The sequence below is a fragment of the Pagrus pagrus genome (assembly GCF_965226575.1).
Source record: "Pagrus pagrus genome assembly, chromosome: 2".
NCBI lineage: Eukaryota > Metazoa > Chordata > Actinopteri > Spariformes > Sparidae > Pagrus > Pagrus pagrus.
Genome location: NC_140186.1, coordinates 3,138,825 through 3,165,066, shown reverse-complemented (window position 1 = coordinate 3,165,066; position 26,242 = coordinate 3,138,825). Strand labels below are relative to the sequence as shown.

The 26,242-nt window shown below is 44.3% G+C and overlaps 1 protein-coding gene across 7 annotated transcripts in view; it reads right to left on the bottom strand.

The window, feature by feature from the left end:
* Window positions 1–1,445: 1,445 nt before the first annotated feature.
* LOC311269895 (uncharacterized protein) overlaps window positions 1,446–26,242 on the bottom strand; it is a 38,703-nt gene continuing 13,906 nt past the window's right edge. For all 7 annotated transcript variants that reach the window (XM_084374420.1, XM_084374425.1, XM_084374423.1 and 4 more), the window contains 5 exons: window positions 20,114–20,287; window positions 18,789–18,978; window positions 15,052–15,125; window positions 10,800–10,928; window positions 1,446–10,283 (listed from right to left, as the gene is read on the bottom strand). In XM_084374420.1, the coding sequence (XP_084230546.1) occupies window positions 10,168–10,283; window positions 10,800–10,928; window positions 15,052–15,125; window positions 18,789–18,978; window positions 20,114–20,287 (683 nt within the window). In that variant the 3' untranslated portion in view covers window positions 1,446–10,167. The remainder of the gene's footprint in view (window positions 10,284–10,799; window positions 10,929–15,051; window positions 15,126–18,788; window positions 18,979–20,113; window positions 20,288–26,242) is intronic.

Below are 26,242 nucleotides of genomic sequence, written 5' to 3'. Positions count from 1 at the left end.
AAAATCCCAGAAAATAAGTTCAACATTCATTTAACACGCTTAATATCAGACTGACACTGGATCAAAGTACTTTAAGTCGTTCTGATAGTCACATTTAATTGAATTCAAACCTTTTGTTTCAGCCTGATGTCGAGGCAGTTACACATTTAAATATAATATTGTGTGAAAACAACTGAGGTAACTGAAACCATGTGATCCTTTGTGAGCAGAGACGTGTTCAGGAAACGTCACGTATTTGTGCTTCAGGTATTTAAAGTGCTGTGAAGTAAATTAAATGTCAGTGGAAATTAACAATCGTGTTGCAAGAGGAAGTAATCCGATACACTGCCATATAAATATTTTTATATGACAGTATAAGAGCTGCAACCATTAACTGATCAGTCTTCTCAAAGAAAAGTCAAACGTTTGTTGGTTCCAGCTGCTTCAATGTGACGACTTCCTGCTTCTCTTTGACATTTCTAACAGTGAAAGAAGAAGTCTTTGGGTTTCTGGGCTGTTGTTTAGATTAAAGAAGTGATTTGAAGACGTCACTTTGGGCTCTAGAAATAGTGATGAGCATGAACAACACATAACAGACTTTTGGGGGCCCGGATCAACACCGATATTAGGGAGTAAAAGGGTTCTGACACTGATATCGGGCGATGTTTATTTTCACAAACTTCTTCAGCAATGATCCTTCACAAACATAAGATAAAAAGAAAAGATATGAACGTAATGGAGTCATAATCTCTAAAACAAGTGTCCATATCCACGTTTAACCGATAACATATACGCTGATAGCGATTATATCTGATATCTTAATATCAGCCGACCTTTATATCGACCCGGCTGATTATTAAGTTGCAGCTGATGTTTATTAACCCTTCACACTGAGTCACAAATGTTCTGACAGTGAAATAACTTTAAAACTTGAGTTTAATTAACTATAAATGCATCGTTTTAAGTCACATCATTATTTAATATTACATTTCCAGGTCAGAACTCAAATGTTGCATCATGAGATGTTTAGATTCAAACTCTAAACTTGTTTTGTGCGTTTCGCTGAGAAGAAAACAGAAGTCAGCGCTCGTCAACATTAAAGCAGTGCGAGCTGGATCCCGGGTCGTTGTCAGAACACGTCAGAACTCATAAAAGGCTCGATCCTCCTCTTTAAACCTTCAGGATCAAATTATGTAAAAAAAACAAAAAAAAAACACAACCCCTCTTTCATAACTGAAGCAGTGAGTCTGTCCGACCTGCTGGTGGTGCTGTGCAGCATTCATGAGCCGCTCGGTCCCGCAGTGGAAACACGTCCTGACTTTGAGGAGACAAAGAACAACACCTTTAATTAAACTCCCCGACACCTGGCTGCCGTCAACAGTCAACACCTGAAACAAATCAATCAGCAGGAAACACCTCAGCGTCCTCAGAGGCGCTGATTACATTAAAAACACACACGGATGCAGTTTTATTTTAAAAATATACTTTAATACAACAGCTGCATATAAATATTAAAATATACATTATACAGGTGTACAGTACACTCACACAAAACCAAAAACAAAAAATATTAGGCTTCTATTTGTACGGCACTTCTTGTATTTTTTTTTTCTTTTTGTGTTGTTTTTTTTTTTGTACTATTTTCTTAAAGGTTACTTACTGACGAAGGAGTTGTACATAAAGATGTGTTAATGTGTTAACAGGTCCGAAGTATCACTGTAGTAATGTGATTACTGAAAGACAGACGGGGGCAGGAGGGAGGAAAAAGGGAAGAAGAGAAGTAGGGGTCGCTGTACAGTATATGACATGGCATCGTGGAATGTTTGCTCGTCTCTCGATCCTCCTTTTCCTCCCGTCGTTCAACGTGTTTTCACGTGGATTTAAAGGACCGGCAGGGATGTGATCGCTGTGTCTTCGCTCTACACAACGACGCCTGTCGTCGGATGTCAAAAGCATCCGGACGTCGTGTCTTTTTTCGCGCTCACATCCACAGCCGACCCTTCGACCTCGACTCGTCGACCCCGACAGAAACGACTGACTTGGTTTTGGTTAAAGCCGCGACGTGCCGCTCACACGTCACCGTTACGCTTGAGACGCAGAGCTCGGCGCCTGCGATTCAAATCTCTGGTGAGGTTTTAAAGACGTTCTACCCTCCTCAGTGTTCACCGTGCAGACTGACGGTACGATACAAGTTATACAATCCAGAGTCGCACGTGTAAAATCACATTACTTCCACAAAGGACAGAGCCAGGCGACCTGATTCTCCCGTTTCCATTCTTTACGCTAAGCTAAGCTAAGCTAAGCTAAGCTAAGCTAAGTTTATCATCTGCCAGTGCAAAATGAGTGTTTTTCAAATATCTCAAACTATTCCTTTAAACCTTTTTAACCGGGGCATCTCCTCGCCTGAATTCAAAGCAGTCAGGCGGACCGACAGTGCAACACGTCCTTAAAAGGGGCAAATGCGACGGTCTGATGATTTGGGTCAGCTCGATGCTGAAAACAGTGGCGGCTGTTAGAGGGCGAGCAACATGTCTCTCAGATCTTAAGGTGTTTGATTTGTCAGTAACTCTTCTGTTTGGATGTAAAACTTTTCTGTCCGCTGCAGTTTATACATGTATGAAAACAGATTTTTAAAGCTGTAAAGATTCAACGTTTTCTCAGCCGGTGTCATTTCAACCCAGACGTCTGCTGGTCTGAAGTACTGATACAATATTATTTTATTAGTGTTGAGCGAGTACTCGTCTGAAATGAGTATTCAGTACAGAAAATGTACTTTTTAGGACTTGGACTGAGTATAAATGTGTCAGTATCAATGGGTTAGTGGACTGGGATCAGAACATTGGTCTGAAGCTCAGTTCTGAGGCTGTCGTGTAAATGGTTTTCTCATAAATAATAAATTTAAACAACTTCTGATCGACCCATATTCGTTTCAGGCAGGTGGATCAGGACTATGCTCGTACAGAGCAGACGTGTCGATTCACGCTATCGTCATTTCTTAGATCACGTTTGGAAAACAGGTCGACGCAGGAGACGAGATATTTTCCTCCTGGTGAGGACCGAAGTTTAAAGTGATATTATCGTTTTTCCTCACATTTAGCTACTAACAACAATACAGGACAAAAGAAAAGGGAGTTCATTCACTCATTTAGTCTAAAATGGAGACATAAAAGCAGAGAAAATGGTGGACTGGGTTGGCAGTCAGCCTCGACTTTCCCCGGGAGGGCTGGTGGCAGAGGAGTATGCTTTGTGAAAACGAGGATTTACCGGGAACCGATCTAAACGCTGCTGGTGTCGTTATTTTACAGTCGTTAATCTACTTTGTAACGACGAGTTAAAGCAAAAACAAACTTGTGTGTAGACAGTTTAAGTGTCTTGTTAGTGTCCTGATTTATGCGTGTAAGTATGTAACATCACCTTTTCCAACTGAGCTCCACCAAGTGTGGAAGCATTGTGTCGTCGCTCATGTTATAAAACTGAGGCAGGAAACGGTTTTCAGGGTCTTTAAACGACCTCCTGTGTTTTTGAAACATCACCAGAGATTTACACTTCTATAAGAACAGACGCTCGGCTCTGTGATTTGAATGTCGGACATTGAGAGGCACAAACTGGAGCTAGCTTTCAGCCGGCGTCCAGCAACTCCGCTTCAGTTTTTTAAAAAAGGCGTCACGTGGACCTGCAGGTCTAATCTGACACCTTCACTCCATCTGGCTCCATCCCAGACGGAGGTTTCCAGGTCAGTGACAAAGGGAGACGGGGGCATCAAGATGCAGGTCGCCACGGCGAGCGGCCACGATCCCTCTCCTCCTCCTCCTCCGCAGCTGTCAGAGTGTGAAAGAGGGCGGAGGTGATGGAGGGGATTAAAAAGTTTGGGATAAGCTATTCTGAGGCCCCGGCTAAGTGCTGCTTCCCCCAGTCGCCTTTGAAACCGGAGAAGCCTGAGTGTCTCCCACAATGTGAGCGCTGGGGCAGAGTGGGGACGGGCACCCGGAGGTCAGCAGCGTCCCACCAGTGTAGGCTTACTGATGGCTCTATTCAGCCCGCCGCTCCGCGACACCTCCGCTCACATGAGAGCTGCTGAGAGAGGGAGGAAGGAGGCCGCTCCCCCGCCCTCTTCACTCCGACGCTGCTCCTCCGTTTGTCTTAACTCGACTCGACTTAGTGTTTTTCCAAACAGGGACTGAGCACAAACAGAAGGATTTAACACAGAGCAGCTCTTCAGCGTCAAACCTTTACAGCCAATGAGGGCGCAACTTATGATCAATTCATCTTTTAATAGTTTAGCCAATTAAAAGTGAAATCACACGTTCCCAGAGCTCGAACTGCCGGTGTGGTTTCATACCAGAATATATTAAATTTAGAGTGACATGAAGCAGAAATGCAGCAAATCCTCACACAACAGAGGCTGGAAACTGCTAATGTTCTCTCTGAGTTCCTTTAATAATCACTCAAATTATCAAAAATGGTTGTTTGGTCTTGATTTTGAGTTGATGGACTGACACCAGATGTCCACCAGATGTGTCCGTCACGTCTCCGTCACAGTTCAAACGTCCATCAGAAGCGTTTCAAGAAGCTGCTCACAGCTGCAGCTCGTTTACGATCAATATGCTGAGAGACACTTTGTGGTTTTCCTTGACTTTGTGTCTGTGTGCACAGTTCATTGTGCCATAATCACACTATTATTAGCATCAGATCAGCATCACAATGTGTACAGTCGCTTTTATTTCTGCTGTGTTTTTCTTCTTTTTATGTATTTTTAAATTTCTCCACGTGCGTCTGCAGTCACACCTCAGAGACGGATAAAGTTATTTGAAATTGAATCGCACCGAACGAGCCGAAGGAAAAATAATTGCATCCTGCTTCACAGACGTTAGAGACGCAGTGACGTGAATAAACTGTCAGCAGCACATAGAGATGTTCGTGTATGATTATAAATGGAGAAATCGCCGTTAAGGATTGAAAATGTCATTAATCGACAATCAGAGACGGCACAAATGTATCAAAGAGTCTTGTTACAAATTACAAATACTTGTTGTGCAAATATATCAAAATAAAATACACTTTATATTAAAGACGCACAAAAATAAATTGTATTTTAGCCTCAGTACGGGTCGGATTTCGGAGAACAGGTCACTATCTTGTGTTATTATTTGCTCTTCTAACTTCTGTATGTAAATGTAAATATTACATCATATATCATTTATCAGTGGTTAAAACAGTTTTATAATGGAAAAACGTCACACATATTTTATTGTTAATGATTAACCGATAACCGATTGTTAATGCAGCCGACGATCGTCTAAAATTACATTCTCGCCTCGAGTTGAGATTAAAACCAGTGTCATGACAGGCGGAGCAGAGACGCCCTACGACATGTGTGAAATTCTGTTGCGTATTAAACTGGGCCTACAGCAACAAGCAGGGCGGCCTGTAGTGCCATGTATAAACAGTGCTGTCAGTTGTAGCATGGCTAATGTTAGCATGTTAGCATCACCATCTGCACCGTCTCCAGATGGACGGCATGTCAGAGTCTCTTCCTCCTTACAAAACAATCTGGTGTTACATCAATGTTACATAAATTAAATGTTTGTGTGTTTTTGTGCTTCTGTAACAAACAACAAAAACTTCCAGATGTCATCAACAAATCATTTGGAGGCCTCGCTGCAGGAAGTTAGGAGCTCCTGGTGAAGACTCACTGGAAACTGTTGGAAATATCCGGCCTGCTCTATCCAAATTTAACTAAATCTGCCCACCAGCACCTCAGAAGCTCTTCTGATTCCAGCGGCAGCCATTGCTGTGAGGTTGCCGGGCAACCAGCCCAGACTCGAGGAAGTCAATGGACCCGGCCAACAGAAAAGTCCTGCACGTGACCGCCCTGAACCATAAATATGTGTGTGAGTCAGTGAGTGTAGAGGAGGATAATGTTGCCTGTGGACAGAGCCAGGATTAGCTCTTTATGCTAAGCTAACTAACAGCTGCCCGTAGCTGCATGTTTACCGTAAACAAACGTTAGCGTGGCGTCTTTACATCCGACTCTCAGCAAGAAAGCAAACAAGTGTATTTTCTGAAACTATTCCTTTAAACATTAAATCCATGTGAGTTAATTGTCTGTATTTGTTTGATGACGGGCTGGCTGATGGACGCTGGCTGCAGCCGCGATGCGACGCAGCCGCTGTGTCGGTGGACATCTGGGCTATTTAATTATTCAACTGCTCTCTTCCAGCACTTCAGCCAAATATAGAAGAAAGTCCAGATATTCACAGAAGTGACTGACAGTCGATCGCAGCCAAATGCGACCGGACCCGCATTAAAAAACAGATTTCTTCATTAGCAGCTCCACTTAAAGGCTCGACATCTGAGGAGCTCGACCTCTTCTGTCTGCGTGAATCTGCTCTGAGGGGCTTCGAGCTGCCGCTGCCCCCCCGACAGCCGAGGCGGTCGTTTCACTGCGAGGACAGAAAAGTTTCTCTTTCTCAGGCAGAGAAACGTCAGCGACAGACAGTTTCAGGACTGTTTACTTCTCCCTGTCTCTCCTGACACCGAACAAGGAAGTGATTCAGATAAGAATCGTCCCAGTTTATGCAAAGTCATCGTCCATATTAGGTCACAGCCGGTTACATCTGCGAGCCGAGAGCATCGCTTCTGTGTTTTTTAAAGGTCCCAGCTGTTTCCTCGAGTCGACCCGGGCCGAGCTCACGGAGACAGCCACAGAAACGTGACCCGGCAGCAGCCATCTTTGGGTCGTTCCAGTTCCCCCCGCGCGGATCTGCCTCCCGCTTCCAGGTACACATAAACAGAAGCTTTCTGGGAAACTGAGTCAGGAATGTGAGCACAGACAAGCGGCCTTGCCAAAAAGAGGCCGCTCTGCGTTAAAGCTATACAGTTAAAGGGATATTCCGCAGGAGAGGAATGATGCTACAGTGTCATTTTAAGCCCTTTTCTACGAGCTCACTGGTTGTGGAAAATCCGGCGTCATGTCTTGTTTGTTGTTTGGATCTGTGGCAGGAATTCGCTGCGTTACAACAGTTTTCTGTTCAGTTCAGTTTTTGGCATATACGTGAATGTACACAACAGATGGTGCGTCGCGTTACATAACGCCACTTTCGGAGGAAGGAAAACATCAGGACAAACTTGAGCATTCAGAGTGGAAATCCCTCTTAAACCCAAATAACTCGTCCTCCTCCGACGCGACAGATGGTTCGCACAACATTTTAAACTCTGTCGCTGTGTACAGTTGTTTTCAGCCGTTGCCTCTCTTTTTGTTTGCTGTTGTGCGAGGCCATGTGAAGGAAGCTGCTGCCAGCATCAGATCCTGTGACTTCCCAAGCCTCGAGAGCAAGTGGGAGGAGGGAGGAACCACTTCTCCGCAGCACAAACAAGTGCAGAGTGCACCTTTAACAAATCATTTTTACTCTACTGGCCTCGATGACCGTGTCCTGGATCCTCATTTACAGTAAAATGAGCACATGGAAACCTGACCGGGTTCCTGTGGTGATGTTTAATGTGACATCAGAGCCTCTCGCTGCTGCATCAGGCAGTGTTTTTTGTTTTTTTGCAAAGCGACAGACAAGATATCTGTCTTTAGCATCAGAGCTTAAAAGCTCTGCACACCGGCGGCAGAAATCCAGGAGGAAACCTTTCCAGCTAAACGCCAGGAATCCTCTGTTTACAGTACATGTCTATACTCATACGACCGTGAGCCACATTTCCCAGAATGAGAGGGAAACACAAACCTAAACAGGAGCGAGACAAACGGCTCTGGCTTTCAATACGATCACGAGCGAGACCTCGAGGAGGTGAAGGTTAACTGCTCCTCTCCTGGTTCAGACAGGAAATGGAGTTTCCATAAGAGGAGAGTCGTATGTTACATCGCAGCAGCTTTGGAGCGCAGCCCAGTCGGGAGCTCGTCAAGGTTGAAAAACAAAAAGAGGAATGCCTCGCTAACAGCCACTCCTCCGCTTACATTTCCCAGAGATGATGTTCACAGAGAGCGGTGCCAGCTACTGATCCACGTATAGGTTTTAATCTGAAAGAAAAACATTTTGGTTGACTTTTTTTTTTTTTTTTTTGGCTGAATGTGAGATAGGACCCGACACAGGCCCGCAGGTTTTTTTCCACTAAGTAAAGTCAAGTGAGGCCAAGCTGGGAGCAGTAGTCATGGGTTACGTTTTACCTTGTAATAGGGTTCAAGATCAGGCATAATAACACAGGTCCCTGTGGCTGTAAGCTCCAGGCACTTCAGAAAGGCGTCATTATGCAAACAAACTGCCTATTACAACAGTTCGTGCTCGCAGGCCAAAACCCAGTCAGCAGTTACCGCCTGATGCCTCCGCTCAGGTTTGCATTGCTTTTTTTCATTTTTCCATCGAACAGCAGCACCGCTGAGACAAACCGAGACCACCTGTGGCAGCGCTGAGCGCCCACAACCAGTCTCTCAATCAATATCTGTCTTCAGACAAAAGGTGCCATGAGTCTTTTTTTTTTCTCTTCTCTTTTGGAGGATCTGAAGCCCTCTTCAAAGGTGCTTGGTTGCTTTTACCACAGTGCAATTCAAAGGGTCCTTGACATTTTTTTTTTTTTTTTTTATGTCCAACAACATTTAGAGACCTTGGACAGATCGGTCTTCAGCTTCAGCAAAGACCGCAGAAGAAAGGCAGATTTCTCAAGACTGACGCCCACTCTGTGGGCTGTGGCATCGCCAGATAACAACAGAAATCAGAATTTAAAAAAAACAAACAAAAAACAAATCAAATGTATTCGCTTCCTACATCTACAAGTGTTTTTCTCTATTTGTCATTGCAATTCAGGAAGGTGCGCTACATAATCAGGTCAGGGGTTGAGGAGAGGGCTCGGGGAAGGCATTGAGGACACTTCCCTTTTGTGGGTAAAAATAAAAGCCACTGCAGAAAAGCTGAAGGAGCACCAGGCTGCAGAGCTAACAGGCCGACGGATTCATAAAGTGTCAGTCATTTCCTGTCCGTCACGCCACTCGCGCTCTCTCAGGTCCATGATATAGTGCATTTAGGTGAAAGGGGGGATTAAAGTCCGTTCGGTGACGTCGTCCTCTGAGGACGCGTGCGGGTAAACATGACAACAATCAGCATGTTTCAGCCACTTTCCCTCCACCTCCCAGAACAAAACGATGTGTTAATGGCTGGCAGCATCTGAAGCGGTTTTGGTGTCCGAGTGGTTTTCAGCAGTATCACTTATCTTTGGTCAGTTTGAATTAAGGTGCAGTTTTTTTTTTCTTGTTCAGTTTTGACTCTGCTTACGTTTTGATGGGGTGAAGGGGTGTTAAAGAGGGAGGGAGGGGGGAGGAGTGGTGGTGTGGGGGGGGGTATTAAAGCTCCAAGGACTTTTCCACAACAATCAGGCTGTTGTTTCCACCAACAGCTGCTCTGGCATCAGGACTCCATCACTTGTTGTGTGTCACAACATTTACTGACATTTCAGATGGCCGATGCAATCCGAATGGTATGCAGTGCTTCTATAGGAGCCCGGCCAAACACAAAAAAACACACACACACACACACGCACACACACAAGCACGCACACACACCAGTTTCTTTGTCTTCCAGGCCTGGGCTCCTCCCACTTCCTTATTTTAGCACTTCCTCTATCCTCAAATGCCCCCTCGCCCTCGGCTCACTACCGGTCCCCTGCCGGCAACTACGACCATCTACAAAACAGTGCAATGTCTATTCATAGGCACACTGGGATACAAATACAGCACACAGAGGGAGAGAGGAAACACTATACACACTCATACAGTATGTTACATGTCCAACATGTACACACACACACACACACACACACACACATGCGCACAGACAGAACACAGAACACAGACGTCAGCAGCAGCTCCGGCCCGGTGGTGGTGGTGGTGGTGGTGTTGCAGCCTGCAGAGTCAGAGCGGTGAGCGCGGCTGCTGTTTGGAGGACCGACAGGAGAGCAGCAGGAGCAGGGTGGCAATTTACTCCCATTTTTGTTTAGGCTACTCCGTCCTCGTCCTCTCCCTCTTTCCCAGCACCTCCCACCTCTTCATCTCTTACTTCGAAAGTGTACAACGTGAGAGTGGCGGCGGTGCAGAGAGGCTTGGTCAATTCAGGTTGGTTGGTGGTGCTGGGACGGGGAAGGTGGAGGGAGGAGGAGGAGGAGGAGGAGGAGGAAGAGGGGCGAGGCTGGGTGAGTCTAGCCCGCCGCCTCATCATCTCCTTCCGGGGGCTCTTTGCGCTGGTTCTGACCGCTGGCGCTGGCCGCCAAAATCCTCTGTACAAAGTCTTTGGTCCGCCCGGCGACTAAAGGACCTGCAGCCGTCATGGAGATAAATTAGGAAGGTGTGACGGAAAGAAAAAGGACAAGACAGGAAATAGATCATCACAAAGAGAAAACCAAAACCACAAAAGCTAAACTCTGTCTTTTGACTCATTTACAGTTCTTGGTGATTCACATCAAGAACATGAACATTCAGTCGTTATCTACTCACCCACATGTCGACAGAAAGTGTTTTTTCGTACACAAAACATTTCTGGAGCTTCACACAAAGAAGCTGGCGACTTTAAAGACATAAATAAAAACCAAGTCCAAGTGTTATCCAAAGTGATTTGCGGAGATGTTCAAGTCAATTTGGGATCTCAAGGCTGTATGGAGCCATTTTATTTATGTTGTTGTTTTTTGCCGTTGTTTCTTTATGTCGCTGGCTTTTGCTGTGAAGCTCCAGAAATGTTTTGTTGACCACGAAACTTCACCCGACTATCCAACGGCACGAGGCTGAGCAATTTCTTTACGATAACGCCTGTTTCTGTGTTCTTGTGTTCTCTCACCGCTCGACTCTCGCAGGATGTCTTCCAGGCGCTGGGTCATCCCTCGCTCGTCAGTGTCCTCTTCCTCGCTGCTCTCCACCCGCAGTCGGATCACCTCCTTGATCCGCAGCAGCGCGCCCAACAGGTTCTCTGTGCAGCCCAACACAAAATAAAAAATCATTTTCATCTCAGAAATAACAAATCAGCACAGAAAACTGTTGTTGAAGTCACCGACTGACTGATTAATTGCTAAATGAATGCTTAATCTGACGATTATTGGCTCATTTTTCTGGCAAACCATCAATGTTTATCGTTGTCTTTACACAAAGCAGTTTCACAAGAATCCTGCCAAAATAAAATACGCAAAAATCATCAACCAATCATCTGTTAAATCGAGTGTGACTCAATAGATGATTCTGACGAAGCCGAACACATTTCAGTCGGGACTCCAAAGTAACGAGGTCTGATAACCAGCAAGAAGCAGGCGCCTCGTGGGACAGAGAGGACGTTTGTTTTGAAGAGCAAAGGAGAACAAGAAAAAACTAAAGCGATCTTCAGTTAAAACAAACAAACAGTAGTGAAAGTGAAATGAGGGAAGTCGTGGCTGAGAGCTTGTGACCAGAGCAGAACGAGGTCGACGCAGAAGTCGAATGTGAAAAAAACCTTTCAGAGCTCTTTAAGGTGAATATTACATGAGTGAGTGAAACACATGAGCGCGAGCACCGCTATGCAAACTACAGCTGCGATTAATGGCTGAAAACAGTCATTATTCTCTGATTCCAGCTTCTTAAATGTGAATATTTTCTGGTTTCTCTCCTCTGACAGTAAACTGAGTATCTTGTATCTACATCTATCCCACTTTCTGACATTTTATAGAAAAATCAACCAAGGAAATAAAAGAGTTGCAGCAATTATAATTAAGAATCTGGATTTAAAATCAGGTCCTCGTGTCGCTGCCTTTCTTCCTCCTCCGGCAGATCTCCTTCCATCAAAGCCCAGCAACACTCTCCGACACCAGAGCTGAACTTTATTGATTAATGGTTTCAGTCTTTTCTTCAGTCCAAAGCTGTGAGTGCTCTCCGGGTCCAGTTTCTCGTGGTGAAGATGGACTGTTTTTTATTATATATATACAGGAGGTCGTGAAAAACGTCTGAGACCGCGAGTGAGAATACTGTTTCTTTCATTACGAGCGATAATATCAGCTGAACCATTTGAGTCAAACGTTGATTCTTTATATATTTGGACTCGTGGACGAGGAGAGCCGACGTGACCTTCGGCTCCGGGAAGCTGGACATTTTCTAGTAGTCGTTTCATATTTTAAATCGATACTAAAACAATATTAACTTCGTGCATTTTAAGGGGCTGAAATGTGGAGCACACAACGTTTGATAAACACTTCTTACAGGATATTTTCTAACGTGGCAGCTACTGTACGGCGGTGCCAGATCAGCTGTCTATTCTCACTCCAGAAACAGGATTTGCTGGAGGCTCATCTCTGCTGCTGCTGCTGCTGCTGCTGCTGATGGTGTGAATCATCAGCACCTTCTGTGATTTCTGGCTCCTCCCCCCTCCCCCACCCACCGTGGGGGTCATGTGACCCGATGGCGCCATGACACCCCTCCTGTCAGTGTGTATTATTCTCTCATGGATCTGATTCCTCTTTAGTCCGGCGCTCGTCTCAGCGGGGAGTGTGTGTGTGGGCGAAGGACCACGGTGGGTCTGAAGTGATGCACTACATTTTTTATTATTTTTTATTTTCTGTATCTCTGTCACACACACACACACACACACACACACACACACACACACACACTGTAACTGAAGTCAGGAGGCTTCCCGGCACTGGCACGGCTCCAAAGTCCTGCTTTTTTTAGTTTTTTTAGGTTGAATCTGCTGCTCAAGTCTGTAAAGTGTGTTTTGTATAGCTGCTACTCACAGTGAAGGAGAGAGAGAGAGAGAGAGGACGGAGAAAGTGGGTGAATGAGAGAATTTAAACAGAAAAGAGAAAAGGAGGGAGAGGAGGGAGAGGAGGAAGCGAGGCGATGTGTGAGGTTAAGCCCTGTGTGTTTTGGCTTCCTGCCACTCGAACAAAAAATTTGCGGGAGCCACAACTAAAGCCTTTGCAATGAAATGCCGGTTTCGGGATCAGGAATGACTGGAATGTAAAAAAAATGGGAGGAGAAAAAAAAGGGACAAAGGAAGTTGGACGCTGCACGGGGGTTGAATTCAAAGAAGTCGAAGCCAACCAGACGAGGAGGAGGAGGAGGAGGAGGAGGAGGAGGAGGAGGAGGCAGGAGGAGGAGGAGGAGTGGGCTGACAGATCTGGCAGAGGAGAGGTGTTGATTATCGGGGAGGAGGTGAAGTCACCCTTCTCGGGTTTTTTCCTCGATCAGACTGTTTACACGCTCCTCGGTGATCTCGTTATCATCGGCGCTCTGCGGTAACCTGATTTCTAGAAACGGCGGCGTCTTGGAAGCGGCCTTGAAGAAGATGTTTTCTCAGTCATTTGTAGCTTCATCTGCATTTGATTTCTTTTATGAACAGAGGTCGGAACATGTCAGCTGCACCACTTCACGGTGTGGTTTGGGTTTTTTGTTGCCGTACGTTGGAGAAGGGCCGCAGTGGAAATGAGCCGTCAATGATTTTTTAACTGCTGCTGTGTGTGAAATAAATCTCAGTTTAACGTTAAAGTCAACTTAGTTTCCTTCACTGAAGAAGTCATTAATACAGCTACACGACACGACATAAACCTAAAGGGTAATTAAGTCACTTTTACACTAAAATTAGCATGAACAGGCTAAAAAGTAGACGAGTCTTTCTGTGTTTCTTCTGGTGAGGGAACAATAAATATCCTTTACTTCGGTCTGTGCAGCGCAGACTGAGCGATGCTCGAGCAGGGCTTCAACGCACGTCACGGCATCGCATCGCAAAACGAAAATTAGTGTGTCCACCCGGATGTCGATCAAATTTACACTCCTACTGTAACTGCTGCAGAGTCATTTGGCCTGACAATGACGGCTGATCGTACCAGACAGGTGTTAGTGGGTTTGTTGTCCAATGTAAAAGCAGTACAGGATAAAGTCACATGTCCACAGCTGAACATTCACACAGGAAGTAAAGAAACTGGGTGCTCTCTTCCTACAGAGCCCCGTTCTTTTATTTCTATATTGGAGGCACGTCGTGTTATCTGAAATCACAGAGCAGCATTCCTGCTGTCAGGAGAAATATAAACACACAAAAATGACAATAACCTGGAGGGGAAAGAGCAGAAATGCTGCGTCACACAGCAAACATCAAATATTTATCAAGTAACTACACCGACGATGAGACAAAGCATCAGGATGTGTGTGACTCAGCGCAGGAAATGATGGTGAAACTCGATCAGAAAGAAAAAACCTCTTAAAGTTAAAGATCAAGGAGAGACAAACAGCTCAGTCACATTTTCATCTAGTTAATAAAACACTTCTACTGAACCAGCAGAGACACAAGCAGCTCAGCAGCCGCAACACTTTGATTGATTATCACCTGCTGGACGCAACCGAGGCGAGCTGAAGTTAAAAGAACCAAAGTCCAGTTTCCTGATAAAACAGCCGGCTTTGACATCAGTTTAAATGCTTCGTGAAGAAATACTGAACAAAGGTAAAGGTCCGGTGGTTCAGGTTTGTGTTGATGTTTTTGTCTGATCAGGCAAGTCGGCCAGAAATGTGCCCACAATCAATTTTTCAGTTGACCCTATACCATTTTCTTTCATTTATCAAATAACAACAAAGACTTTATCTGATTCTCATGTTTCATCTGATCCATCTTGCACATATTTTGAGTTTTGCCCACATCCCTCAACACCATCCAACTAAACTCCCGTTTCCAGGACAATTAAAACGTTTGCTTTACCTGCCGCCATTTTCTACCGAGTGTCTGATGGGTGCTGCACATGTGCGACTCTCAACAGAGATGAGAAAGATAGTGAGTAGATTTGAGGGGGTCTGGGTTGTGTATATTGAGGTCCTAGTCTCCTGCAGACCTGCATCTGTTCTCTCATGGCTAACCTTATTTCCCTTCAGGGTGATGACTCTGAATCATAAACCTCACCACCGTCAAGAAAAACACTGAAAACCTCCAACTTGTAACGAAAAAACAAACACAACTTTGTTTTCTGAGTTGATCCAATTAACCAATAAAAGAAACAGGAATGTCATCCGTCAGCAGGAGTTTCAACATGTTCATCATTACATTAGGACTTTGCGTGGCTGTGTGCTTTGTGCTCAGTACTGACCATACTCCTGGTTGAGCCCCCACAGCTTGATCTTGTTGGCTTCGTGCTGGGCCTTCTTCTTCAGCCGGCAGGCCCTGGAAACAGACGGGGAAAAAAGAGAGCGTCGTCATTCTCTGGAACCAGGAAACTCTGCTCCGAGTATTCCCGTATCTCCACGCGACCCCGTTAGCGTGTCTGCTGGGTTTCACGCTGAGAGCAGCTGGCGAGCGATGAGAGGAGGATGTATTTCCAAACTGCGAGGGAGATTTACCTCCCCTCATCCCTCCACTCCTCCAGTAACCATCTGACACCGCGGCTCTGAAGTGAAACGGACGCTTTTGGTTTCAGATTATTTGGGGGGTTGAAAAATGGCAGCGAGGAATGAATCAATCAATGCACGTTAAATATTAACGCGTCTCAGGGGGACTATTCTCTTGCAGCTTGCAGTGAATCTCTTATTTTCTTGCAGCTGTGAGTCAGCTGAATGAAACTTTAGAAAACATAGCACGCGCAGGCCGGCGGTGTTTCTCTGCATGCTGAAATGTTGCACTTTGCCTCTCAGCTACGTTTTACTCTTCCGAGTCTCCAATATGTACCACAGTCCCTGCTGGTTTGGGGGAGGATGTAGACAACCGCACCACAATTTAGCTGCTCCCAATCATTGCTAGGATGGGACTGATAAAGTACAGAGGATGTCCCAACATGTACCACAGGTTTATTCAACTCTCTACCTTCCCACAAGCCCCTGAACACAACGTCAAGTTTCCTTAAAGAGTCCCTGCTCTCAAATTCAAAGCCAAAAACAGCCCCAGAGGAAGAAATGCTGTTCGTCGAGAAGGTTCACCTCCAGCTGTAAACTGATTCAAGTGGCATGCTGGCTGAGGAGAAGAAGCCAGTGGCTGCCTGAAGGCAGGAAAAACATATTCTCTAAATTAAAAGCTTCTGGTGTTTGGATGGGTTTGGAAAAATGGCGGCTGTGGTTTGTCTCTTAGATACTTGGAGCTGTGTATCCAAACCTGGGGTTTTACCTGCTTTTGAGATCAAACCTGGCAACCAATCATGTGATGAGAGGTAACTGTGTCTTCAGGGGAGGAAAGACTCAGCAGCTATTTGCTGAGTCAGTCAGGAGCTCTGTTACTATTTGATTCATTAACTTTAAAAGAACATGGTTATCCGCCATCTTAACGAGAGTTTACACCAGCAGGTCTCATGTGTGCAACTTTAAAATCGGTGGAGCTGAAAGTTTGGTGACGCAGCGCCGACTTGCACTCTCGATTCCCAGTCGGACAATAAGCCGACGGACTTCTGTCACCATCAACTCCTGTCTCATGACCGAAAACATACTGCGTCATACTTTAATTTAAATCTCACTGAGGAATGATTTTCAATGATGTCGTGAAAAACACTTAAAACCTGAATTACTACAACGAGAAGACAAACAACAAACATTGTGCACACGCAGTTAGTAGTTTGCATTCATGGTTTTAAATTAAAGGCACGATGTGTTTCTAAAAGCAGTTTTTCCAAATTTGTGTTTGCATGCAAGATTTCAAGCATTAGCCAGTTCAGGTATACACATCGCTAATACACTGTAACAACCCTAATATAGAGATTTTTACTATGATCGCACCAAATCACATTTATCAGGTCGTCTAAGTTCACAGAAGTCGTGCCCAGATTTCTTCCTCACAGATTTTGGGCAATGCCAAAGTAGTCAATGAATCTTGGTTTAATATTTTGCTGCTACATTAGCCTAGCTTAGCACAAAGACTAGACTGCAGGGGAAAACTGAGCCTCCATCAAAAGAGTAACAAACATGTCTCCCAAAAGCTCCAAAGCGGTCTTGTTTACATATTATATAGTGACGACCGCCAGCTCGCCACAGAAACATCCCAGAATAAACTTGGTTTTGGTCGGAGTTCAGAGGAAACTGAAAACCTGGTGCAACACAAGGCCGATCTGTTGTTGGATGCATTTAACTACAACATATTGTTTTCTAGTTCTATGCTGCGTTAAATCTATTACACATTAATATTTATTTATTTTGCAGAGAAGCTTTCATCCAAAGCGACACACAAATGAGGAACAAAGCAGCGACAGGAGGCCGATGAGACGCTTTCCAGAATAAGTGGTTCGACACCGTGAGGCTGCAGGTGCATAAAGTCACGTAAGATCCAGAGACAGCCATTTTGTCAACGTACGAACTCAAATACTCCGACATCATAACACGAACTCTGAGTTCACATTTGCCAACGATGCTACGAACACTAATGAACGTGGGTGTCTATGTCCTAAAATGCTGCTTACGTATGTACGAAAGGCCAAAATGCACAGGAAACGCTTTGTTTTAAGAAATACGCATCCCTGCGTACTGTATGTGTGGACAGGGTCTGAGGGTCTTTGAGCGAAGCTAAGCTAAACACTTCTTGAATCAGACTCTGTCCTGAGCACACAGAGCTTAAACCGCTATCAGTCACCTCACGTAACTCCCGGCAGGCAAGTAAACAATCATATTTTCCACGATGATGGTGCACTCTCACAAGCCCGGTCACTGGGTCAGAGGCTAAAAGCACAAACTGTGCTTGTATTTGAGCATCCGGACGAGCTGCAGAGGCAACACAGCTCGGTCGAGTGCGTTTCCTGTACCGCCGCCCCGGGCAGGTGGTTTCTGACGGGATCGAGAAGGAATGGGAGCGACTGGAGGCGGCTGTGATAAACCCACCGCTAACTCTGATCTGTTCTGAGGCAGCCACGAGTATGACACTATAAAAAGAGTCTCTTCAGAGGAAATTCCTGCATATTAAACACATGAACTCAGTCACATTACAGGATGAGCGAGGTGCACGCTGACTTTAACTGTGCACTCCCTGCATACCCTCAGCTTTTCTCTCTGGTGTGTTTGTGTTGTGTTTAATATATTGTATGTTTAGAATAACAAAGATATTCCCAGAGTCCCTCTCCTCTTTAAACAGCCTGTAATAATGTCCCGTCCTCCGCCGTCTCCTCCCTCCGTCTCTCCACAGATGAACTCTCTGTGACCCTCCTCTCCCTCCACATCTAACTCTTCGTCTGCCTCCTCAATCCTGCCCTGATTTCCTCCCATTCAGCCTTTCATCCTGCTTCCCTCCGTCTCATCTCCTCTGTTGTTTCCCTCTGCTTCCCTCCATCTTCCCTTGATTTATTCCATGTCCAAAGTAAACTCATTAAAAAAAAAGGGACAATCAAGTCAAAAATACACTCATGGCCCACATTTTTTTAAACCATGTGTGTTGTGTACAGTATCCTCGGAGGATGGGTTTTAAAAAGGTCATCTTCTGTGCGGTGGTACGCTGCGTTCCGCTGGCGAAGAGCTCAAATGCTTCCTGACACTTCAGACTAAACATGAATGCACTCTGGAATCAAGAGCGTTTTCCATCAAGTCAAATCAACCGAGCCTTAACTTCCACTTAGATTAAATGTTTTTCTCAGCGTATTCTTCTCCCTCCATGTCCTCCAGAAGCAGCACTGGAAGGTCAACTACTGAAATGCACCACATGTTTGAAAACCTGACCTTGACAAGGCTATAGATCGCACATACCAAACCACAGAGCCCTGCAGGATTCTTCTCCATGTTTTTTTCTTTTTCTGCAAACGATTTACAAAACACTGAAAACCTCTCAGAAATGCCCGCACACGCCTGACCGATCGATGCAGAACGGTCTCCTGGGCGCTGACTTAGTGCAGAGGATGTAGGAGGGCGGTAAGTGGAAGTCTTGTACCTGGAGGCCAGCTTGTTCTTCTCTTTACGGGACCGGGCTCGGGCCACGGCGGGGAGGTCGTTGACCGGACCCATGCCGTCGATGGCAGCGTTGAGCTTCTGTAGCTGCTCCCCGATGTTGTGGAGCTTCTGGGGGTTCGGTGTCAGGTCGCTGGCGTCGGTCTTGCGAGCTTTGCGTCGCCCTTTTTTGCCTGAACAAAAGAAAGATAGAAGGAATTCAATTCCTGTTTCAAACCTCTTTGGTTTAATCTTTACGACACTCATAAACCCACCAGTGTGGCCCATAAATCCAAAGTATGCTGTGCAGTCAAACAAGATCAGATCGACCTAACGTTGTCTTTAAATTCTTATCAAAATGCCGAATCTAAACAAACTTGGCTGTCACCAAGAACAGAGCTTCATTTAATGATGCTTGTCATCACTGATTAATTAGCTGATTTTCCAGATTAATCAATTAATTCTTTCGTCTATAAAATGGCCCAAAGTGACGTCTTCAAATTGCCTCTTCCGTCCAGAACCCAAAGACTTTTCATTTACAGTCATAAATGACAAAGAAAGCAAAAAAATCTTCACATCTAAGAAGTTAGAAGCTGCTTGAGAAGTGACAGACGATTCATTGATTATCACAATAGATCGCAACTAGTTTTCTTTCAGTCAACTAATCGATCACAGCTCGACATGAAACCGGTTCCATTCCCTAAATGTCGATCTGTCACCGAGAAGCGTTTTTAAATGGATGTACAGTGAGACATCCGGATGCGGCAGCAACCAAGACGGCATCCTAGCTTTTAATATCTCAATGAAGTGACATGAGAAGCAGCCAAAAATGTATAAATATGCGACCATGTTAACTTTAATGTAGTCCTTTGTGGTTTCATCGTGTTGCGCTGCATCCTTCTGAAGAACACAGGCTGCTGCTCGGCTCCAGTCGTGTCTGACGTAAGATTCACTTATCAGGAAAATGCTGAAAAATTTAGATTTTGACATAAAAGTTGTATGTAGGGCACACGCCCGAGGGTCCCGATCCGATTCGTGTCACATGAGAGAAAAGAAATGGGACACTTTCAGCTGCAGCGTGAATGTTCGTGTTAATGACTCCTGCTGTGAAAAGGCTTTAACTCAGAGGGTCTTTATCGTTTTCAGCTTCATCTCTGCACGATGACGACTGCGACTAACAATTAATCGATCAATTATCTTTATGGTTCATCAGGATGCCAAATCACAGAGCTTCGTGGTCTGACCAACAGTCGAAAAGGAACAGCGTTCTGACCCATTAATGTTTCAGCACAAGGATAGCGAACGAGTCGGTCCTGTGCTGTTGCTCACCCTCTCTGCGGTACAGCGTGCTGGGTAGAGTGCTGGAGCTCCAGGACAAAGACCAGTGGACGTCTCCGCCCAGTTTCTTCTTCGTGGCCGTCTCTCGAGCTCGTCGGTACTCCCAGAAACAGCGACGCTTGGCTGGGCGCTCGCCTGGCTGCCTCATGGGCTCGGCCTCCACCTCTGATCAAAAACATGAACACATGCACAAAGAATTCAGAATTTGAAAAAGCTTTGCAGTTGTGTCGCTTATCATCGAGTAACAAAGTGGAAGATTTGTTGGAGGATTGACTGTAATTTCATGATGTGAAAATAAATTCAGACGACAAACAACAAACAGGGGAAACTCCCCTTAATCTCATCTGAAACATGAGTAAGACATTAATGAAACATGATTACACGTCTGTAGCTGCCCCATGAATCTCAGTTCTCACAAGAAACAGTTACTCCGTGGATAAAAAGTAGACAACTTTGCTATTCTTAGATGCTCAGCAAAAGTGGGTCAACAATGTGAAGTCTGATTTAAGATAGCTGTGGATGAAAGCAGAGGAAAACAAAACAAAAGAGAGCAGCAAAGTGTTCAGTGGCAGTCCTCCCTCGTTTAGCTACACAGTCGGGAATGAGAAGAAGTGGCAGGAGATCCAAACCATTAAGATTTACCCTCTAATGACTGAGATCATCAACAACAAACTTCATGGCGATCTGGCTTTTCATAATAGCAGCCAAGTATTCTGGGACTTGAGTGGCGGTCCTCCCTAATTTGTCCAGACGGTCAGGAAAGGTGAGAAGAAGTGGCAGGAGATCCAAACCATTAAGATTTACCTTCTAATGGTTGTGATCGTCAAAAAATAAACTTCATGGCGATCTAGCTTTTCAAAATAGCGGCCAAGTATTCTGGGACTCGAGTGGCGGTCCTCCCTAATTTGTCAGGTCAGGAAAGGTGAGAAGTGGCAGGAGATCCAGTTCATTAGGATTTACCCTCTAAGAACTGTGTTCATCGACACCGAACTCATCCTTTGGATGCCACCACTTCGTTTCTATCAAGTTAATGGAAATCTATCGAATAGTGTTTGAGATGTTTCGTTGTGGTGCCGGCACAGCTGAAGGTGACAAAAACTAAGTGAACCCTGTGACTTTTCAGGAAGTTTATAAATGTCAGTTTCTCTTTTTGCTCGATTTCTCTTATCAGGTCTGATCGTATCTCCTGTTTATATTTCCACAGTGGAGCACACTGCGCTGAATCACAATGATCTGTGTGCAGCAGTATATGTATGTAAGTGAGAGAACTGCTGACCATCAAAGAGCTTGTTTTAAACTCTGATTGACCTGAGATCACACATTTCATAACCTCTCCCTCAGAGAGCGTCTTCATCTGCTGCAATCACAGAAAGTCCAACAAGAAGATTCAGCTTTTAATATCCATATTTCTTTTTGCCTGAATCTGCCAAAATTCAAGCAATTCTTCATTATTGATTCCAAAATGTTTTCTTATGTTAACAATTATTAAATGTAATCTGGTTCAGATGTTGCATCAGGATCAATTTTGGGACCTGCAACAGAGAAGCAGTGATGCAAAATAAAGATTCAATACTGAAGCTGTTTTATTAATATATAATGAAGAAAACTAATTCCCATCCATCATTACGGAGGTGGACAACATTGACAGCCATGTGTAAGACATTTAATCGAAAGAGAAATGCACTTCAAGTTAATATGACAGATGAACCCTAATCATAACTGACAGGTATTAACGTTTGTGTTTGCGTGGTATGAGCCCTAATCCACACGCTGTATGTCCTAATGACAAAGCCCCCACCAGCTGGAACTGTACACATGTATGCTGCTTCAGAGGCAGACACCTACAACCAGCACACAGACGTCACACGAGATTAGCCTCGGGCGCGCAGAGCCATGAATAATGGTATCATAAATAATACAACATGCAAAAGCTCCAGCGGCAGGAGCAGAGAGGAGACGCTTCTGCAAACCCACCCCCCAAAAAAAAAGAAGAAAACACGCCACAAATAATGAAAGAGTAGCCGGATTAAAATCCAACTGGAAGTTAATAACCATGAAGTCCTGTCCTCGCCAGGGCTGTCCGTCTCTCACACACACACTGACACACTCACAGATGGCTTATGTAACATCATGCCGTCTGGTCCGGTGTGCAGAGAGCACCATTGTCTGCACTCTCCCCTCAACACGATGCTTTCGCTCCACGGCTCTTCTGGTTTTTATAATTTAATACACACAGACACACAAACACACACATGCACATACACACTAATGCTTCCTGAACCTCCTCTCTGATCTCCTGAACTCACTCGACCTACACATGCGACATACTTTTTCCATCCATCACACAGCCCTTTGCGATCGCCACTGGGCTAATGGTAAGAATAGCTTCAACCGGGCACACACACACACACACACACTGACACAACAATAGAGGGCGACGATGGTTGTCTCGCGACAGTGGAAATGTGAGCCAGGCCGCTCTTTGACAGCGAGCCAGCGACCTCTCCATTACCTTGCAACAAGACGCCTGAGATTTGTTTATCTAACGCGGGGACGATCAGAGACGGAGAGCCTGGGAAAAAGATGCTTATCTTAAGTCAAGTGAGTTTACATGTATGTTATCTAATATGCATGTTTATATTTCGCGTCCTGTGGTCTGGACATGAAGTCACCGCCTGACATTTAAGCCCTCCAGCTGATGCTCTCTGACCGAACAGCAAGCAGCAAATTCATGTAAAGCTCAAGGTTCAGTTTGTTCATGTGGAGGGAGGCTGCTTTAATGTCCGGATGGATGTTATATTAACTCTGACAAGAAGCCATGTTTTATGTCTGTGTGTTGAATCACACAGTAACTTAAAAATAATTTAATTAAAGGAAACTCCAGTGATTTATTTCCATAAAGTTTGAAGACTCAAACGAGGAGCGGAGGCTGAGATATCCTGACTTATAGCTCTGTAAGTTAAAGAGACAGTTCACCACAACATCAAATATACATATTTTTCGTCTGACCTGCGGCGCTATTAATCTATCCAGAGTGTTTTGCTGTGAGTGGCTGATTTTTGCAGATATCAGCTGCCTTCTCTCCAGTGCACTGGAACTAGCAGCTCCTGGCTTGTTGTGCTTTAAGTGCCAAAAGATGTATTTAAGAAAACTCAACTAAATTTCTTTCCAGAAATTATGACCTGGTCAGTTTCATTCAGGAACTATTTTTTTACTTTCTGTATCACCGCGCAGAAGTATGTACTCATGGATGAGAGGCTAGCTAACTCAGCTAACAAGGCTAGGTTATGCTACAGCGGAGGAGGACTTCCATTAATGTTTTACGTCCCTGGGATGTCCCGAGCTCGAGCCTCTCACCCGTGAGCAGAGGCACGCTTTGTTCACTAAATTCCTACATGAAACTGCTCACAACAACATCTGCGAGATAATCTGGAGTAACCGGATCAGGATTTCTGGAAAGAGACATTGCTGTCCAGTTTTTTCCACAATTATTTTTGCTGCTTTGAGCGACGCAAGCCGAGTGCCATCTAGTTCCCTTGTATCGGAGAGAGGGCGGACACCGCTGTGGCGATATCTCCAAAATGCTACAGACAGGAGTAAAAATATGTATTTTTGATTTTGGTGTGAGCTTTAAGCAGCAGAAACACTGGATCCTGCAGTTCCCTTAATGCAACTGAACGTCATCTTTTATTAAACCCTACATGCCTGGCTAAACATTATAATGCAGGGTTTTCAAAAGTTTGTAGTCCTCTAGAGCCACAGGAGGATTTATACAACTGTATTCACAGACTAGTAACTCAAGTCCATTTAAGAGTCAGCCCACAGTGATGGTATGCATGGGTTCAAGCAATAACCGTTCTTTTGGGTGCAGATCCAGGAATGTTTCCAAGGATTTCTGCATTTACTGGTATGAAAAAATAAATAATGTGCAAAAAAGCATGTACCAATCAAGTGATTTTCTTTTTACGCAGATTAAAAATGTCTAAATATTTTCCTCGACTAAAAAGCATTAAAAAAAAGGAGCCATTCATTCATTCACTGGGCCACAGCCAGGATTTTAGAAACACAGTGGTTATGATTATGTAAACCGCTTGTGCACAATGGCGAGAATTAAATTCTGGTAGAGAAATACTGAAGGATTTATTTATTTTTGTCCACTTTGAAAGCAGCCACACTTTAGATTTGCTGAGTCTAAAAATACAGGGATGCAATCGTAGAAGGTCAAACTGCCCCCAGCAAGTCCTCAATGGCAGCTCGTCGTTTTTCTTTTACATGTCAGCTTTGGTGAATTGATTCCTGTTGGCTTTTATACATCGTTTATTATTCTGTATATTGCATCTTGTATATTCAGTCAGGTTTCCATGAAATATAACAAAAAACCCAGGTTGTGGATCAGAGAAGTCACGGTAATGAAAGAAATCAGTAAAATTAAACCAGTGTCTTTATTGTAACTCTGTCCAGACCTGTTAATAACTCAAAAATCCAAATAAACGCTTGTTTCTTTAACAGTTTTGCTGCTTTGGATTGTTCCTGTAAAGACATTTTTAAAAGGACTTTGTGTAAATAATCCAGATTACCATCAACCTTGTTTTTAAGATTCAAAATAAAATCTTTCAAACTGGGATTTGATTTGGTGAGAGTGAATCAAAGCGTGGGCAGAGTGAGGCAGAGGTCTGGGAGTTTGGTTCTCACTGTGGCTGAATTAATTATTCACTTCTGTGTAAATCCTTTTTTTTTATTACTAGTTTGTAGTCAGCCATTTAAAATACCACAGTCAGCAGCTCGGCGAGGGTTTGTCCATCTGACATTGAATCCACTTGGAGGTTCTCTGCAGCGTCCACCACGGCGATAAGGCCTTAAAATAATATTGTGATATGATGTACGATATATGTCTCTATACTTTAAAATCTCCTCAAAAGCACTTTGATATTGGACCAATATCGTAGGGACGACTATCAGTTTTTTCACAAAATATTAACTTATAACTTATAATATTTACTGTAATGAGCCTTTAAAACCAGGAAAAGACAACAATTATGACGTATCACGAAATAATGACGATATATAAACATGTTCACATGCACTCAACTAATGTCTCTCTGGGAGGGAATGAAGTCAGCAAGTACTGTAAGTCAATTAATCAGTCCATGTTTGTTTAATATTAATCATCAATATTTTACTTTCCATCCAAACGTATGAATAAATGTGTTTTGGCAGCATGTAAACATACAGTCTGTAGAGAGGTGAAGATTAAAGCAGCAGCAGCAGCGGGACAATGACTGTGTTTGATTATTTTCATTATCAAATAATTTGCAAATTATTTTTCCCAATTAACTGATTAATTGTCCGTCTATAAAATGGCAAGAATACTGAAATTGTCCAATTATATGAACCAAGCGGACGACTTTAAACGTCTTGTTTTATTCTGACCAACAGTCTAAACCTGCAAGATAATCAGCTTACTGTGATATGAGCCGCAGGGAAGCAGCAAATCCTCACATTTAAGAAGCTAAAACAACTAAAAAATGCTTAAAATGATTGATCATTTATGAACATAGCTGCAGGTTTAACACATCGGGCATTTGTTTTCAGTTCTACTGTGTACCTACCTACAGCTTCTGTGACTGAGAGGTGTAAAGAAATAATGAGGCAAGAAAATAAATATATTTCGGGTAATGAGACACCAGCTGAACGCTGCAGTCGTGTTTGCGTTGCCTTTGAAGCTACTTAAAAAAAATCCAGTTCAACTGTAACGGTCATTTAACAATGTGTTCCAACTTTCATACCCTGTTTAACACGTTCAACTACAAGCCCCCCGCTCCCCCTGACAAAGACAGAGCAGCGTGGCGCTTACAGATGGTTTTTGAATACATGAAGAGGCTCCATCCCTCAAAGCTGGTTTCATAACAGTAAAAAACTGTAGCCACCGAAGCGGTATGCTGTCCGGGAATTACACCCGCAACTTTGGTATTTAATGTGCCTCTGCTCAGCCAACCAAGTCTGAGGTCTCGTCTGGACCTGAGACAGATTCAAATGGTTTCCGTGTGGGCAGACGGGCTGCTGGCAGCGCCGCGATGAGCTGAGATGTCCTCGCAGCACAGATACAAACTTTAAAAGCAC